Source organism: Bos taurus, chromosome 8, assembly GCF_002263795.3.
Source record: "Bos taurus isolate L1 Dominette 01449 registration number 42190680 breed Hereford chromosome 8, ARS-UCD2.0, whole genome shotgun sequence".
NCBI classification, from domain to species: domain Eukaryota; kingdom Metazoa; phylum Chordata; class Mammalia; order Artiodactyla; family Bovidae; genus Bos; species Bos taurus.
Genome location: NC_037335.1, coordinates 70,440,200 through 70,459,713, shown reverse-complemented (window position 1 = coordinate 70,459,713; position 19,514 = coordinate 70,440,200). Strand labels below are relative to the sequence as shown.

At 49.6% G+C, this 19,514-nt stretch overlaps 1 protein-coding gene across 1 annotated transcript in view; it reads left to right on the top strand.

Annotated features, from left to right (window-relative positions):
* The window catches only part of LOXL2 (lysyl oxidase like 2), a 113,146-nt gene that overhangs the window by 67,707 nt on the left and 25,925 nt on the right, over positions 1 to 19,514 (top strand). The window contains 2 exon segments of the mRNA NM_001099053.1: positions 2,711 to 2,894; positions 11,545 to 11,696. Of these exon segments, the coding sequence (NP_001092523.1) occupies positions 2,711 to 2,894; positions 11,545 to 11,696 (336 nt within the window).

The following is a 19,514-nucleotide window of genomic DNA, read 5'->3' as shown; positions in this document are numbered from 1 at the left end:
TCTCCCTCTCCAATCTCTCCTCTCCATCAACATCTATCAACCTGCTCGTGGATGGGGAGTGATCTCTTATCTACTTATCCAGTAGAAACAGGAAACTGATGCAGAAACCAGATAAACAGCTTTGGGTGCTATATTTGGAAAGGCTGGGGTGGTGTATTTGGACAAAAGAATAAGCCTTAAATAAAAGGCATGAGGTGAATGCAGCAAGTCCAGGCATCGACCAGAGGGTGTGGGAACTCTTTGGGGTGTCTTCCAGACACTTCTGGCCAGCAGCCAGCCCTCCCCCACCCTCAGCCCTGCCCCACAGGGGCGTCCAAACTGCACGGACCTGACCACACATCTCACGTGTGCAGGCAGGCCACACAGGCACACCTGGACAGTGCCAGCCCCCACGGCCCTCGCTGCTCCCCCAGCCACATGATTTGATGGCCACATCCTTTCCACAGCCTCAGGCTGAGCCTCTGAGCTTGCCTCATGTGTCATCCAGAACACCAGGTCCTACTGTTTTGGAATTCCTCTTACTGTGTGGTTGAAAGCGGAGGAATCAAGTTATACCAAACCAATTAAAAAAAAAAAAGATCAAGCGAGGCTTACATCACATTTTCCCTTCTTTCTTTTCCTCCAGGGCCAGCTGACTCTGCCTGGCCACTGCTAGATGGGGTGAGGTTACTTGGAACTCTGCCTCCCACAAGCTTGAGTCACGGATGGTCCGCTCCATGGGAAGGGGACCCTGGAATCTGGCTAGGCAGCTTGGGAAGGGAAGTGGGGGAAGGGAAAGGTCATGATTCTACAGCCATCTGGCTGAATCCAGCAGTTGTATTTGTCGTGTTCTGCTAAAGCTAGAATAAAGGTTCCTGAAGCCAGTGAGGGGTTTTGCAGCCCTTCCCTGTCCCTCTTTTCTTCTCCCTCTAGTGCCAGGGTCATTACCCAAGGTCAGTAAATTGGGGTGCAGACCTTGACTGGAAGATGGAGACAGAAGCTCTTGTTCTATGTCTTGGCTTTCAAGGTGACCAGTGGTGGTTTTCTTAGAGATGGTGGTGGTTTTAGTTGCTAAGTCATGTCTGACACTTTCAACCCTGTAGACTGTAGCCCACAAGGCTCCTCTGTCCATGGGATTCTCCAAGCAAGAATACTGGAGGGGGTTACCATTCCCTTCTCTAGGGGATCTTCCCAACCCAAGGATTGAATCGCATCTCATGCATTGCAGTCTCCAGCATTGCAAGTAGATTCTTTACCGACTGAGCCATGAGGGAAGCTCAAGGTGACTGGTGTATGTTAATGTTTGAAAGACACCACCACCAACCAGGCCTGCCTCATTCAGGGGTGGGATGGAAGTGGGATGCCTCCATCAGTGAGTGGGATGGAGTCCAGGGCTGTGAACTGCAGAGGCCAAAGTAGAACAATGACTCTGGTCTGATCCCCACACGCAGAAGCACTGCACAGTTACCTCATACTCCCTCTGTATTGAATCAAATAGAATCAATAGTTCAGAGCCTCACAGCCTTCTGAGTTGCCCACCCCAACATGCGTGCATGCACACACACACACACACACACACACACAGAAACTGATGCAAAGCAGGCTATGTGGGCAGATGGGAGTCAAATGACCCATCTCCTATCTTGTAAGGTATGATCCAGTGGGATTAAGATGCTTGGGAAGAGTGGGTCTTACTCCTGTGCAATTATAAATAAATCCCATAAGACTATTAAGGCTTCAAGGCCGATGGTGAGCAATTAGGGGCAATTAAACTATAACTGGGCTTCCCAGGTGGCATGGTGGTAAAGAATCCACCTGCTAATACAGGAGACACAGGAGATGGGGGTTCAATCCCTGATTTGGGAAGATCCCCTGGAGAAGGAAATGGCAACCCACTCCAGTATTTTTGCTGGGAAATCCCATGGACAGAGGAAACCGGCATGCTGCAGTCCATGGGGTCACAAAATAGTGGGAGATGATTTAGTGACTGAACAACAACAAACTATAACCACCTACTCTCTCTGAATGTCTGGTGGGGCTGTATCTCCTGAAGGGCTGTCCAGGTCTGGGCTTGGAGTAGAGTCAGGGGTGGCAGAAGCAGGAGTAGTGACCAGGCAGAAGTCCAGCTGCAGGACAGATGTTGGTCTTAACCAGTGGGAGGCTCCCCATCCCCTTGTCTGGGCAGAACTCCAAGTCTTGGCTGCCTTGGTGCTGCCTTGGTCAGGCCCCACCCTCTCACCCTCTGTCTTCTTTCTCCTGCCTCTCATGGGTCTGCAGGGCAGGATTCTTGCAGTGTGATCACCTTAGTGCCCCAGAATCTCCCCTAGGGCTGGACAAGCACTCTGTTACACATCTGATAGAATTAGGATCCGTTTGGAATCTGCAGACTTTGTGGGTAGGAGCGTCTTTTGATAGTGCTGAAGCTTCAGGTTCTGGAGTGAGGGAGTGGAGGGAAGTACTAGTGGTTATGCCCTAGAACAGGTATGGAGTGGGATGAGGAGTTGATGAGAGTCCCTGAGGGGCTGCCCGGTGGTCCAGGACAAAGATTGCAAAGGGAGCATGCAGCAGAGCTGAAGAGTGAGCATGCGCGCTTTCCATCCCCTCCACAGACGCTCACACAGATGGAGCACTGTCAGCTCCCAGTCTGGTGCCTGGGTTTGGAGTGGGGAGCCAGGGGGCATCGTGAAGAGAGGGGAGTAGGCTGTGCTCAGCAAACGGTGTGTCTCTTCAGCAACCACTGGTGCGATTGAGAGGTGGTGCCAACGTCGGGGAGGGCCGCGTGGAGGTGCTCAAGAATGGAGAATGGGGTACCGTCTGCGACGACAAGTGGGACCTGGTGTCTGCCAGCGTGGTCTGCAGAGAGCTGGGCTTCGGGAGTGCCAAAGAGGCCATCACGGGCTCCCGGCTGGGGCAAGGTAAGGCGTGGGAAGAGTGTTCCTTGGCCTCTCTTCACAGAAGGCATCACGTGGGAGCCCAGCCTGGGCTGGCTTTGTCCTTTACAGTCCCTTCTGGCTTTGCCTCTTCCCTCCAGCACCTGCTTCCCACGTGGTGCTAGTGGTAAAGAACCCGCCTGCCAATGCAGGAGACATAAGAGAAGCGGGTTCTATCCCTGGGTTGAGAAGATCCCCTGGTATAGGAAATGGAAATCCACTCCAGTATTCTTGCCTGGAGAATTCCATGCACAGAGGAGCCTGGTGGGCTACAGTCCATGGGGTCGCAAAGAGTCAGACATGACAGAGTGCACACCCACATATCCAGCACCCAGCTCTGTTAGACAGTCCTACACCTCTCTCCAGGTAGTTCAAGCTGGAAGGGCGTTAGAGAACATTGTCCCCATTTTATGGATTTGGAAGCTGAGGCCCCGAGAAGGAAGTAAACAACCAAGATAAGACAACATATTAGCAACCATTGGATATTCTAACAGAGGTTTCCTAGCTCCTAACCCAGTGCTCCCCACGGCCCCACTGAGAAAGCTGGAATTTCCAGGCTCTTTCTCCAGGAGAAGAACTGGGAATTCATGAGGCTGTGGACCACCCCAGGCACAGAATTCCAAATCTTACTTTCCCCGCTTAGGTTAGCGCTATGAACATTCTCTCCCTGCCACCAGAGGTTGGGAACAGTTTGCACTTCTCCCAGTGTCTTGAGCTGCTAAGAAAAAAAGGGGCCTGGCTTTTGTTAAGTGTCCCAAACAAATCTTTCTTCTGAGCAAGGAGCAAAAGTATAGGAGGCTTTCAAGCCTGTCACCCTGTTGAGAGGAATGTTGTAAACGTGACATGACAGCACAGTAGGAAACTTCCTCTCCCGAGCCCTGTGAAGGCCATTGCTCCGTGTCAGCCCCTGTCCTGCAGAGAATGGAATCTTCGCTCCAGAGTCTGCAGCCCAGAGAGCGTCCAGCCTTCCCCCCATAGAACTGTGTTGAGCAGAGGAGACCAGTTATCTGGAATCTTCTCGCCACTGACCCCCAGGGAGGCTGCTGCAGCCGGGGGATTGCTGTGGTTTGGAGAGGGTGGGGAGGAAGGAGAGTGAGCTGCTGGCGAGGGTGGGCTGTCCTGTCCTGTGGGGAGAGGATGTTTCCACACTGTCAGACATAGGGCCGTCGCCCTGCAGAAAGGAATGTGGTTAGGTCATTGATCACAGCCTGAAGGAAATAATAGCCAGTAGATCCGAGAGAATCTTAGAATCATAGATGGTATTGCTGCAGAAGAGCTCAGAGGTCATTTGGTCCAAGAGATGAGAAATCTGAGGCTCCAGAGAGCAAGTCTGAGGCCACACCCATGGTTAGTGGCAGAGAAGCATGGAAACCTACATCTTCTAACTCTCGGGTGTAGGTTTCTCCCTTGTCCCCACCTTGTCTCATCCTGCTTACCTTCAGAGCATCTCTTATCTCCGTTCTCCAACCCCCGCAAGCTTCCCGGGTATTTCCACTGAAGTTTGAGGGTCTTGGATGGACTTGAACTTTGAGTGCCAGCTGGTAGTGACCCCACATGACACTCCTCCTCCTCCCCTGTTGTGGTGAGCTCCTTGTGGTTCCCTTGGGTCTCAAATAGCCCCAGAGTCCATTGTACTCATTGGCTAGTGCATTGTTGTGGTCTGGCAAGGCCCCCAGGACAGAGACCACTCACTCCAAGGAGTGGACAAGCACTGGATGACATAAACATTCCGCTTTTCATGGGTGTGTGCTGTTTGACCTAATTACTTCACTGCCCAGAGCAGCCAAGCGTTTCCAAGGGCCCACGGAACTCTTGGAGAAAGAGACAGCTGGCATTTTCAGTGCTGTCCTTGAAAGAACCATTGGATGATTTATCACCTGCTGCCACGCTGGACAGATCACCTCTGGTAGACAGGAAGGGAAAAGTCCACATTCGATGTCAAGTCACAGAGGAGCAGACAGGGTCTGTCCTCAGCTCAGGCTGTGGCTTGTGGACCAAATGACCACACCTACAGCGATGGTGGTGAAAGGGCAAGGGCTCAGGTTAGGCAATCTGAGTCCTGGTCCCGGCCCTGCCACCTACATGCTTGGTGACCTTGAGCAACCTTCTGGGCCTCAGATTCTTCATTGGGTTCATGGTGTCTTACGTTCTGTCTGGCTCCAGCCTCCTATTCTCATCAGCATGGATGTTAGGTCAGAGTCAGGCACTGTGCTTTGTTTTCTGAGATCCCCTGAACACATCTGGATTCCCGCTGTTTACACACCCGCCTCCCCACCATTCCCAGCTTATAGCACTCTGTGTGTGCTGTGTATGTGTGTGCTAAGTTGCTTCAGTCGTGTCCAACTCTTTGCGACCCTATGGACTGTAGCCCACCAGGCTCCTCTGTCCATGAGATTCTCCAGGTAAAAATACTAGAGTGGGTTGCCATGCCCTCCTCCAGGGGACCTTCCCCACCCAGGAATCAAACCCACGTCTCTTCTGTCTCCCGCTTTGGCAGGCAGGTTCTTTACAACCAGTGCAGCCTGGGAAGCCCTATAGTGCTCTGGGGATATTCATTTTATCAAAAATGAATGAATGAGTTCCAGTTGCACAAGCAGGATCAGCTAAACAACCCACTTGGTCAAGAATTTCCAACTCTCCCAGACATCCCTAGTGGTCCAGTGGTTAAGACTTTGTGTTTTCACTGCAGGGGGCCCAGGTTCAATCCCTAGCTGGGGACCTAATATCCTGCATGCCAAGCGGTGCAGCCAAAAGAAAATTCTAACACTCCAGACCCACGCTATCCAATAGACATAAAACGCCAAGTTTTAGTCGCTTGGTCATGTCCAACTCTTTGAAGCCACATATGTAATGTTATTTTCTAGTAGCCATGTAAAGAACAAATAAAAAGGAACAGGTGAAATTCTTTTAAGTAATCTATTTTCTTTAATAATATATATATTTCCAAAGTATTATGATTTCAACATTTGATCAACATAAATGCTCTTGATGAGATAGTTCAAAGGTGGGGTACTGACTCTCAGAAATGCAGGATGTGTTTTGCACTTGCAGCCCATCTCAGTCTGGACTGGCCACATTCCAGGGACTCAGTGAGGCAGCAGCCACTGCGCTGGATGGAGCAGCTCGAGATCAGTCCCTTTTAGACTCTGAAAGGACTGAAATTCAGCAGGCCTGAAATCTCTGATCAGAAATACTGACAGCATGTGCCACACATGTAAAGCCTAAACAGAAGTCTCCAGAAACAGTGCTAACATGAAAAACAGATTGCATTGTCCTAGTCTATTCTACTGTGATCTTCAAAAACTAATGACAACCTGCAGTTGATTGTGGGTCCAAAGTCCATAACATTGTTCTGAGAGGTTGGCCGTGGCTTCTGTCTCACATCCTTCTCCTGCCCCAGGCCTGTGGTCACAGGGTTCAGGTTAGGGAAAAGCTAGGCCAAGGTGGAGGTGGGGGAGGCATAATGAGAGGATGGACAGTCCAGAACCCAGGATGAGGGCAAAGCTGGGGTTCACGATGCAGCGGATCAAACCCAGATCAACAAAAGGAGCTAGGAACTCACAGACACTGCTGGGCGACCTCAGCTGGACATCCAGGCTGGTATTCTTCAGTAACACCTCATACCCTGCTCAACTCACAGCAAAACTGGGTGGTATAGGGAAGAATGTAAGAAATACTGGCTCTTCCATATCTCTATTCTGTCCTGGTGTGCCATGAATGTGCAGGCTTCAGGAAAGTGGGTACTGCCCTCCCAGGCCTCGTCACCAGATGTCTAGAGACAGCCTTCTGGCCTTACATCGGTTAGGCCAGAAGGAGACTAAGCAGTTTTTTAATCTCTAAGCCATGTCCAACTCTTTGCAACCCCATGGACTGTAGCCCACCAGGCTCCTCTGTCCGTGGGATTTCCCAGGCAAGAATACTAGAGTGGGTTTCATTTCCTTCTCCAGGGGATCTTCCTGATCCAGGGATCGAACCTGGGTCTCCTGCATTGCAGGCGGATTCTTTACCACTGAGCCACTTGGGAAGCTCCAAGCAGTTGTTAGTTGGAGTCTAAAGTGTTAAGGCTCTTGCGTTAATCTCTTCTCTCCTGTCCAGTCTCAGAATTTAGCAATCCATACACATTTGTTGAGTACTGTTTTGGCTGGAGCCTGGAACAGAGAATTCATTTCTTCCGCAGATATTTCTAGTAAGTGTTTCTGCTCTCTAGGAAGTTAGCTCAAGTGGACGAAATAAGAAATAGCACCAAAGGTATTTTACACTAACAAATAGGTGATGATATATAAGAAATTATCCTGATAATATCAGGAAAAACTCAAATGAACTTTTTGAGCAACCCAGTAATTCTTATCATTCATTGAGTCCCTGGTAACTTGACACAATTGGTCTCATTCAATCTTCAAAAGCCCAGTCCTGCAAGAGAGACATTGTTATTGCCTTTTACAGATGGGGAAAGTGGAGTTCAAAAAGGTCCCGTCACTTCCCAAGGAGACGCAGGCTGAATCTACTCTAAGGCTGAAGCTGCAACTTACTGCTTTGTAAGCAAGAAATAAAGATGTAAAAAGTAAATGCTGCAGATGAGGCTGTTCAAGCTGAGCCACAAAGGAGAAAGGACTCACAGTGCTCCCTGAAGGCAGACCTCTACTTAGATGGGCAGAAAGCAGGAGGTGTTCTAGGAGGGAGGAGGCAGAGGGAGCACCCCTAGATGATGGAGAACATAGACACTTCAATGGCTCAGCCCTCTCCAGAGCAATCTGCCACTCTTTCCAGCAAAGGATTTCCTCCCCTGACTCTCCTGAAAGAACTTCAGAAACTCAGCAAAATCATGCTGTGAGTCAGACTGTCTGGTTTGAGTCCTGGTTCCTCTGTTGGACTGTTACTTATCCTTGGTCCCCAGTGGGGTCCAGTCTATTGAGTTGTTGGGGTGATGAAATGAGTTAATATAAATAATGTGTTTAGGACAGAATCTAAAACATAGTGAGTGCTCAGTAAATATTAGTACCATCTACCACCATCATCACCATCACTACCACCACCACCATCCTCATCACCACCACCATCACCACCACCATCACCATCATGATTACCACCACTGCCACCATTCGCATCACCACCATCATCATCACCACCACCACCACCACCACCATCATTGTCATCACCACCATTACCACCACCATCCTCATCACCACCACCATCACCACCACCATCACCACTACCATCATCACTGTCACCACCAGTACCATCATCATCACCACTATCGCCTCCATTTTCATCACCATCACCACCATTATCATCACCATCCTCATCACCATCACCACCATCATCACCACCACCATCATTATCATCACCACCATTACCACTACCATCCTCATCACCATCACCACCATCATCACCATCACCACTACCACCACCATCCTCATCACCACCACCATCACCACTGCCATCACCACCACCATCATTATCATCACCACCATTATCATCCTCATCACCATCACCACCGTCACCACCATCATCATCACCATCACCATCCTCATCACCATCACCACCATCATCACCACCACCATCATTATCATCACCACCATTACCACTACCATCCTCATCACCATCACCACCATCATCACCACCACCATCCTCATCACCACCACCATCACCACCATCACCACTACCATTATCACTGTCACCACCAGTACCATCATCATCACCACTATCGCCTCCATTTTCATCACCATCACCACCATTATCATTACCACCGCCATCATCATCATCCTTATAATCATCTAACAGGCCTCTGCTCTAACTGCACATCCAAGTCCTAGGTTGCTGCCTGTTTCTGAGCCCATCTTAATTCATGAGCCATGGCCCTGCTTGCTTCAGTGTCTCTGTTTGGAATCTGTATTTTGCACAGCGTTTCTGCTCTAAGTCCTTGGGTGTTTCTAGCCATAGTGACTGATGTGTTTGTTGGGGTTTTTTTTGGGGGGTGAGGGGGGAGCTGCACTATGTGCCATGTGGAATCTTAGTTCCCCAATGAGAGATTGAACCCATGCCTCCTGCAGTGGAAGAACAGACTCTTAACCACTGAAACATCAGGAAAGTTCTGATTGATGTGTTTTTATAAATTTTATAAAATTCCAAGGAATTGGAAGCTTCTTCATTTATGAATTTCCAAGGAAATGGAAACTTGGCTCTTACCCATTACAGTGGGTTGCTCCTAGAAGTTAATTTCTGGCCTCAGAGTCTAGATCCCAGGTGTCTCCAGAAATCCAGAGCCAAGGGTCCCTCCTTGGGGCTCCAAAGTGCAGAGAGTTACCTCCATCTTTATCATGTACCACATTATGTTACAAGTCTGTCTAAGTGTCTACATCCCCCAGGCACATACTGTGAGCTTGTCATGACAGGGACTGCTGTATTCCTCTGTGAGTCCCCAACACTGGTACAGAGGCTGACAATCAACAGGCACTTACTTAAGTCAAGGGTGTCCATTCAGATACTGTTTGCAGCACCTCCTATTTGCTAGTTTCTGGTTGGTAATCCCCAAGAAACATAGATGTAATGCCTGCCTTGTGGGACCTGCAGCCCAGTGGAGATTCAGGCAGACATTGAATAGAGAGCCACCAGAATACAGCATGAAGTGGAGTGCTCAGTGGAGGTGACCTGAGGGGACCCAGCTTAGATGAGGCTTAGAAAGGTTGTGCCATTGAAGTGACATCAGACCTGAGCCCTGAAGGTTGAGCAGGAGTTCACTGCTGAGGAGAAGGAGGAAGAGGGTCTAGGCAGAAGGAATAGCCAAAGGAGAGACATGTGGTCAAGCTGGGGAGGAGCAAGCATAGCTGGGACGCTTTGTGGAGGCTGGTCCCTGTTTGGACCATTTGGGAACTAATGGTACCCTGAACTGCAGTGAGATACTATTACAGGGATTAAGACAGGGGAGTGACATGATTAAACATGCATTAAAAAATCTCTTGGGTTGTGCGTGGGGAATATTTTGGAATAAACAAGCAGGAGGGAGACTAGAAGCTATGTCATTTGTCCAAATGAGAGGTGACAGAGTTAGATGAGTGGCAGAAATGAAAAGCACTGAGATTTGGGGGGAGTGAATAGGACATGATGATGGGTTGCTTGTCTGTGGATAAAAGAGGAGGAGGTGATGCCTCTGGGTTCTGGCAAGAACCAGGAGGATGGAGGTGCTGCTTCCTGAGTTAGGGAGATGCTGTGGAGAAGCAGATTAGGAAAGGTCCTCCTGCTGAAAGCAGAAAGAACAAAAGCAGATGACTCTTTCAAGTTCACTCTGAAGGGGAGGAAAGTGACAAGCCAGAAGGAGGTGTGGAGTCAGGGGAGGGTCATCATAAAGATGGGAGATTTTATGGGATCAGATGAGTGCTGAGGGATGGACCCAAACCAGAGGATGATGGTGAAGATCAAGATAGAGAGGAGATCACGGAGCAGGGCAAGGCCCAAGGTGGGAGTCGAAGCAGCCCAGAGCTCCCAGAAAGAACTAGACTTGGATCCATCTTTATGGGCTAGACAGAGGAGAGGTGGTTTTGTGCAGTGAGTTGAGTTGAATACTGACAAACTAGGGATTCCCTCTCCCCAGCAGTGGGGAATTCCCCCTTGCCATCCCGGTGCCTGTAGGGAAAGCTTCCCACATGTGCATTAGGGGTCCCTGTGGGATGTCTTCTGTCTGCCCCTGCGGCTCCACGCTCCTCCTTGTCCACGTGGTTCAGGGCCCTGGAAGGCAGGTTTGGATGTGGCCCGCAGGGAACACTGGGGGAGATTGGAGATGGGGAGGAGCTGGGTCTTTATTCTCTCTGAGGGCCACTGTGTCCCTTCACTGAGGGTAATAGCTCTTAACAGGTGACCTCCCCACAAGGCTCTTTTGTTCTCCTGGACCAGATATTAACATCCTGCCCTCATCCCTGGTGGCTCAGATGGTAAAGAATCTGCCTGCAATACGGGAGACCTGGGTTCGAGCCCTGATTTGGGAAGATCCCTGGAGAAGGGAGCAGCTACTCACTCCAGTATTCTTGCCTGGAGAGCTCCATGGACAGAGGAACCTGGTGGGCTACAGTCCATGGGGTTGCAGAGTCAGATATGACTGAGCGACAGACACTTTTCTTTCTTGCGGGCCTGGGGGTGGTATTAGTCCACACAATGGACTATCCATTGCGATTTTGTGATTTTCTCATGCTTTGTTCTTATTTTTATTTTTAAAATTCCTTTCTGTAACTCAGATCATCCAATCTGAGAATGCCATCTCTTTCCTGCTGGGAGTCCGACTACTCTGTGAGAGTTGCCCCTTTAGGATTCGTCAATACACAGGGTGTACAAGTTGAGAAGGGAACTTAAATGCCCTCTAGACTAGCTCCTCTATTTCAGTGAGAAAACCAGTATTCAAAGAGGCTGAGTGAGTTGGTCAAGGCCACATCAATTAGTAACAACCTGTGTTCTTGTGGGAGAAGTGACTCCCAAGACAACATTCTCTCCAGGTAGAAGAGGCCTGAGTCATTGAGCTATTGTGGGAGGCAGTTGGGAACATTCTGAGGATGGGAGAGGCATGTTCTTACTGTCTGGGACTTCCTTTCCCCTTGCAGAAACTTTCTTGTGGAAGCTTTCATAGTGCATGTTCATTTTCTATTCCCAGGGATAGGACCCATTCACCTCAATGAAATCGAGTGCACGGGGAATGAGAAGTCCATCATAGACTGCAAGTTCAATGCTGAGTCTCAGGGCTGCAATCATGAGGAAGATGCTGCTGTGAGATGTAACATCCCCGCCATGGGCTTCCAGAAAAAGGTGAGGAGCCTGGATGCCCAGAGGGGACTGTTATGTTTTGGTCATTGAATCCATAGAAAGGGTAGACCAGATGGTCTCAGGCTGAAGCTTGCCAACAGGTACTTTGATGATGAGTTCAGAAAGTTGTTGGGCTCTAATGCTGTCACCTTCAGTGGCTGTCACCTGGCTTTGGTGAAGGTGCCAGATGAAAAGACACATGGATAAGCTCCACTGTCCTCAGATGTTGGGGATCCTCTGTGTGCCCCGCCGTACTCTGGGGCTGGACATACAGTGTGATTGCAACTCATTGCTTACTGCGAAGGATTCAAGGACTGCAACACCTGTGGTCCCCTTGGCAACGGCCCTTTCCAAAGACCCAGAGGAACCACAGTTGGTCTGTAAAGCACACAGATGTAAGCACGATGTAGCCAGTATTTGGGGCCGAACACTGTACTTTGGTTTCCAGAGGGAAAGGAAAGGAAACCTTAATAGCATTATGTCTGATACACACCCCTCCCTTCCTGAGACGGGGTCTCTAAAAACCTGCATCATGTACCCTCATGTGGGTGACTTTCCGACTTATCCCTACAGGGATAACCAACAAGATTTTGCTGGGAGGTCTAGCCCATCCTCCAAAAAGGCCTGGTAAATCCTATCTAATGCTTTGTGCTAAACCATGAATTTGGTCACCAGGCTGGCACATTGGAAGAGCTTCTTGAGGGCTTATTTTTTAAAATGAGCAAATGCAGACATGTTGGGGTACAGGATGGCTCTCCAGCCAGGCTCTGACACTGCTTCTTGACCTTGGCATCATCATGTCAAAGGCACTACTGAATTGGTTAGCCACAACAACTTATTGCCCCATGGGGCTAAAAATGTGAACTCGACACCTCTCCTTTGAGCCAAGCATTTGCTTGTAAGTGAGCAGGGGCGTGGGCCAAGCCCCACAGCTGTGGGAAAGGCTTGCCATCTCTAATTGCTGAGCAGCATTCCAAGAAAGTTATAATAGAGCTCCAAAAGCTGACGTGCCAAGAGTCCCCGTGCGCTGGGGTACCATTCACTTCAGACAGATTAGACTTGGGTGGAATGGGGTTTTCAACCCAAATGAAAGGCCTAGGCCAAAGAAAATGAGGTTTTCCACAAGGGCTTTATGGTGGGTGGAGCTGAGGCAGGCTGTGTGCCCAGGCATGCCAGTGGGGGCACCACACTCCTAGCACAAAACACTCTCATCCTTTCAGGGGCCCTTCGGACTCTAGAAAGTGAGCCTTGTGCTTAAGTGTGGGGTGTGGGAAGCTTTATGCGTGAATCTGGCCATTTCTATCCCCTGGAAGGGCTTTCTTCTCTGGTGGTAAAAGATCTGCAGTGGTAAAGAATCCACCTGCCAATGCAGGAAACATAGATTCGATCCCTGGGTAAGAAGATTCCCTGGAGGAAGAAATGGCAACCCACTCCAGTATTCTTGCCTGGAGAATCCCGTGGACAGAGGAGCCTGGTGGGCTGCAGTCCATGGGGTCACAAAGAGTTGGACACAACTGAGCAACTAAGCATGCGTGCACAAGTCAGTTCATTACTATCATTCACTGGCTGATTCCTTAATTAATCTCTTTCAGGTTTCGGTTTCCTCCTTGGAAAATAAGGAGGTGAGAGAGGTGATTCCTAGCTTCCCTTCCAACCCCCAGTTCTTTAAGAAATTGACTTTTTATTGAATGACTAATAAATAAAACTCACAGACATGAACCTGGGAGGTTTCATCCATTCAGCCACAGCCAAGCTGTGTTTCTTTCATTGCTGGGGAGACATGCCAAGGTGGGAAGGCTCTGGGGGTGGCAGGTGGGTTTACCAGGCGAGCTCGTCCACACAGGGTCCCCTGGCAGCCTTGCTGACCTCCAGTTCCCTTCTGAACTGTGGGCCTGGCCCTGTCTGGATGGCAGGACCATGCCCACGTGTGGAATGTGAGTTGGAGAGTGCCAGTGCTTGCTTGCCTGTTAACATCTGGGTCCTGTTACCTCGCTTCCTACCTGCCACCTCCAAAAACAGATGAGGGACTGGTGAACTGCAACCTTATCAAAATACAGGGCGGCCTCGCTGTATTTTGGGCTGGAGGTAGGTGTTTTGTTTTCTCTATTCATGCTCGGAAAAATTCAGTATCCTGCATGTCACTCCCTTTTTTCAAACTGCATACTACTGCCACGAAGAACCAAAGGAATAGGAAAAAAGAAATGCCTTGGATTGTTTTAAGAAATTTGGAGAAGGATGGACCTCCCCTGGCATCCTTGAGGGGTAATGAGGTGGAGAGGGTGTGGGTCAGAGGCTCCTGGCTGACCCCATGATCTCTTGGGGTTCCATGGATACTGGAACTTCGAGCCAGATCACTTCTGGAATGGGGTGCCCAGGAGGGGAGCCCTGGGAATGGAGAGCTATGTATTGGGCTGAGTTTGAACTTCATGGCCAGCCTCTCTTGCAACCCCCAGTCTCCTCTAGGAAACGAGAAAAGGCCCCCAATACATCTTGAGGTGCCTGGATTCTTCCAGGGGCAATGAAACTCTGCTGCCTGTTACAGAGGTTGCTCCAGGCCTGCTCAGCCTTGGCGGAATGGCCACAGCTTGGAGCTTTAGGAAGTGTCTCAAGGAGAGGCCCCAGTTCCCATTGAAGGCCTTATGTTTTCCTTGCCCCAGAGTCAGTGTGCAGACACGTTCTTGGGCCAGAGCCTCTAAGACTTCTGTTGGCTCTAGAACCTAGGACAGGAACACCTGGCCAAGCAACCTGGGCTGCACAGACAGTGGGGGACAAAGGACAGGAATCCTCCCAAAGAGAGCCCTAGAGACAGGAACCTTCATATTGAGACTCAATATAGGTGACTCTCATATAAGACTCAAGTCTTCATTTTGAGACTCAAACTTGGGAGCCTCACTGCCCCCTGGTAGCGGGAAAAAGTTTGGACTCGGAATTCTTCAGGCTCCCCAGTCCTAATTTTTGCAAACTTTAGGGTAACAAAATGAAGTCTTTTTTTAGGGGGGAGAAGTGCCTAGGAGAGGGGCCACAGAGGGAGCTAGCTGCCAGTGCAATCAAAAAGGCAGGGCACAGTCCCTAGCGAAATAAAAAATAATAATAAACCCAATTATCCATCAGCACTGCCCACTGGCATTTTGAGTGAAGTGAAAGTTTCTCAGTCCTGTCCGACTCTTTATGACCCCATGGACTGTCCATGGAAGTCTCTAGGCCAGAATACTGGAGTGCTCCAGGGGATCTTCCCAACCCAGGGATCGAACCCAGGTTTCCTGCATTGCAGGTGGATTCTTTACCACCTAAGCCATCAGGACATTCTGAACTTCAGTGCTAACCTAGCCCCCAGGAGGGGTCCCTGCCCACGGCTTCTGGTGCCCTAGGGTGTACCTCTGTGCACACCTGCGGCTCCACCAGCCTTGGTGCTGGAACTCGGAAACCACGAGGAGGGGAAGGGAAGAGCATCTGGACTTCCCAAAGAGAGGGAAGGCTCCAGACTCCCTAAATCAGGATGCAAGCCATTAGAGGGCTCAGCCTGTGGCCTAGAGATCAGTCCTGCGGTCGCCATCACAGTCCCTGCTGTCGTTTGTCCTGGACAGTGTCCTCCAGGCCATAATCAGTCCAGGAGGCTGGAGACACAGGAGACCAGGTGGGTGGGGAGGGGGTGTGTGTGAGGGGTTGGCACACCACTCCTTGCCAAAGCTATAGGTGCTTGGAGGCAACTGGAGATGGTTTTCACAAGGCACAAAATCACGAGCTTTAGTGATTCATGGAGAAGGGAATGGCAACCCACTCCAGTATTCTTGCCTGGAGAATTCCACGGACAGAGGAGCCTGGCAGGCATTAGTTCATGAGGTCACAAAGAGTCGGACACAACTGAATGACTAATACTTTAGTGATTAAAGCTTTAGTATCCTAAGCCTCAGGACCCAGTCTGACTCCAATGGACAATACAGTAAGTCCCCTACACATGAACCAGTTCTATTCCCAGAGTGGGTTTGTAAGTTCAGTTTGTTTGTAAGTCCAACAAAGTTAGCCTGGCTACCCAGGCTAGCGCAATTGGCTATTTATTAGTACTGTAGTGTAATTGGTTTATGATACTTTTCACACAAATAATACATAAAAAACAAAGAAAACATTTTTACTCTTGTAGTACAGTACCTTGAAAAGTACAGTAGTACAGTACAGCAGCTGGCAGGAACGGCACATTCGCATCCTTGAAAATCTGCAACTTGAAGGGGATTTACTTCCTATGTAGGGGACTTACTATAAAGGCCTCAAAACATGGGGCCCAAGGTTCAGGACCCCAACCTCCCAGCAGGAGGAGTTCTCTATCCTGACTGTAAGGCACAAATTTGGTCCTCCGTTCTGACTCAGCGATTCCTGCTTTGGGACAAAAGCACCCTTGAAGAAGCAGGCTTAGGTGGATGGTTTGGAGGTGGTTTATTATGGTAATGAAGAGATGCTTACTCCATCTGAGACTCCCCTCATCTGTGAATGGGGATGACATGGTACCACTGCCTCCTAGGGATGCTGTGAGGACCGAATGTCCATAAAGGGCTTACATAGGGCGGGGGACAAGGTAAGCGCTCTGAAAGTTTGCCTGTGAATTTTCCAGCACTCCTCCTGTCTCATGCATGCCTGCTAAGTCAGTTCAGTCCTGTCCTTTGCGACCTCATAGCTGTAACCTGCCAGGCTCCTCTGTCAATAGGATTCTCCAGGCAAGAATACTGGAGTGGGTTGCCATTCTCTCCTCCAGGGGATCTTCCCAACCCATGGATCAAACCCACATCTCCTGAGTCTCCTGCATTGCAGGCGGATACTTTACCGCTGAGCCACCTGGGAAGCCTGCTCCTGTCACATAATAAAAGCCAAATAAATACTGGATGAATGAATGGATCTGGGGAATTACACACAATTCACTTCATTTCTGAGGAGGTGCCAACATTACCGGCAGAGTTCAGTAAGCACATAAAGGATGAAATACAGGCGTTCATTAGATCTCAAATGAACAGAGGGGATGGCTTGAAGTTACTTGGAGACATCCCGATGGATTGAAGGTACACCCTCCCCAAGGGTTGCTGGCCTTCCTGTGGATGTTGGAGCTGGCTGGTTTGCCTCCCATTGAGGCTCAGGCCTTTCTAGGACTTTCTCCATGGCTCTGCCTGCTTATTTGTTTTTATATAGATCCAGCTTCCCTGGTGGCTCAGTGATAAAGAATCCACCTGCCAATGCAGAAGATGTGGGTTCAGTCCCTGAGTTGGGAAGATCACTTGGAGAAAGAAACGGCAACCCACTCTGCTTTTCTTGCCTGGAAAACCCCATGGACAAAGGAGCCTGGTGGGCTACAGTCCATTGGGTCACAAGAGTGACTAAACAACAACAAAGATATGTTAGTCACAGGTGATGTGCAATCCATAGCCAGTGTCCAGCACCTGGACTGGGGTTTCCTCCAGCCCAGAGGCACTCAGGAAGTCAAATGTCAGTCTTCCGAGGGCCAGCCCTCTTCCTACCTGCTCTGACCTCTTCTAGGTCCTCTGAGGAAAGGTTGCTTCCTGCTGGGACTCCCACCCTAATGATGATCATTGCTGTGATGATATCTGAGATTCCTCAGCACTCACTGAGTGCCAGGCCCTGTTTGAGCACTTTACAGGAACCATATATGCCACTTATGCATCGGCTCAGCCCTGGTAGATAGATCTAAGGTCAGGACTGCCCTCGGCCTGTCTGTTTGCTGGCTGACCTCGTGACCCTCCCAGCCCCCAAGTCAATAAGAATTAAGACCTATGACTTAAGGGTTGTGCTGTTGCTAAGGACTGGCAAACAAACAGCTGAAGATTCCTGGAGTATTAGGTCTTATCTCAAAGGGATGAATTGTTAGAACCATAAAGGGAAGCAGGGTAAGGTACTTGGATTAAGGACTGCATTTTCAGAGCCCTTCCCCCAAATTCCAGTCCTTAATCCAAATACCTTATCCTGCTTCCCTTTATGGGCTTGGACTCATGTGTTGGTCCATGCTTTCATTCTGTAAGCCTGGTGTTATATTCATCCATTCCAAAAGGAATTGTGTCATGAACTTAACATCTGAGAGGTGCCGTCTTAGTTATTGACCCTCCAGTAAACCGGACCAATACAGCTCTGCTCTTTGGCTCTTATATATCATCAGAGAGACAGCCATTAAATTGTAAAATTATAAATTAGCTTAATTATAATTGTCAAGAATGCTAAGAAGGAGATATAGAGAGAGACTGTGTAAGTGGGCACTGACCCCCGTTGGAGAGAAGTGCCACTGGGTATAGAATTGGAAAGATGAGTGGGACCAGCCAAAAGCAAAGGGGCCTCTGTATGTAATAGACTTCAGTGTGAAATGAGACTTACTGTGTAACTTGGTCAGGAGAGTTAGGTCGCCATGGAAACGGAAAGAAGACTGTGTGCCTGGAGGTAAAAGTGACTCTGGGTTCTGCATGGAGAATAGGTCAGTGATGGCAAGAGGAGAGGCAGTGGGAGGGAGGTGAGGAGGGCTGTTTCAGGCGAGAGGTGAAGGTGCCTGGGAAGAGGGATAAGGATGGAGCTGGAGGGAGGAGCGTAAGTGGGAGGGACTTGGGAGATAAAATCCATGGAGGAAGATTCTGATGGGATGTAGGGCATCAGTCCCCTACCTTTTTGACACCAGGGACCAGTTTTATGGAAGACAGTTTTTTCCACCAACCAGGATGGGTTGGGAGGGGGATAGTTTCTGGATGATTCAAGCATTACCTCTATTGTGCACTTTATTTCATTATTATTACCTTGTGATATATAATGAAGTAATTATACACCTCACCATATTGCAGAATCAGTGGGAGCCCTAAACTTGTTTTCCTGCAACCAGACTGTCCATCTGGGGGTGATGGGAGAGTGATGGGGAGCAAATATAGATGTGAAGCTTCGCTTGCTGTCCCCCTGCTCATCTCCTGCTGTGCAGTCCAGTTCCTAACAGGCAGGAGTGGAGGGGGTTGGTTGGGAGCTCCTGATGTCAGGGATAAGAAAGAGGGCGATGCTGACGCTCGCTCCTAGATTTCTGGCTTGTCTAACAGAATAGATTCAGGATCAGCAAACTATCTGTTGCAGTGCAAATCCATCCCTCTGCCTGTATTTGTAAATATGGTTTCTGGGCACACAGCTGAGCCCCGCTATTTACATACTGTGGTCCCTGCATTCACCCTACGCGGTTTGCTGCCCCTGGGGCAGGTGGTAGTGCCTTTCATTGAAACAGAGAATGAGGGGGAGGTAGAGCACAGGTTTAGGTGTAGAGAGAAAAAGAGGACCAGTTAGATTTGGGGTCTCCGAGGTGCCAGGTGGGACTGTCAAGTAAGAGTTCTTCTGGAAAGGACAGCAGGGGGTGTTGTGGGAGGAGATGCAATCAGGAGCTGGAACTGGGGTACAGGAGAGGGTGTGGGGAGGAGAAAATGGTCCCAGAAAGAATCGGGGGATTCTACCATTTTAAGGCTCCTTATTGCCTCTTTCCAAGTATCTGATTTGAGACCCACCCCCCTGGTGGGCTCATGGGAAGTGGAGGCAGATTCTACAGTGAGATCAGTAGGTCTATAGTGGGGTCAGTGGGTCTCCCCGGCTGTATTGGCATCTAGGGTCCTAGGATGGCTGCAGTAGGGCAGGGGAGGGGCACCTAATGCAGAAGACCATGCTGGGCACGATGCCCAGCACACAGCAGGTTCTCAGTAATGCCAGCCTTCTGTGTCGCAGGCAGGACCCCCTGCCTTGGGGAAATTGAGACTGAAGGCAGTACCATAGTGGGGCATCAACCTGCCTTCCCCTCCCAGTGATCATGCCTTCCTT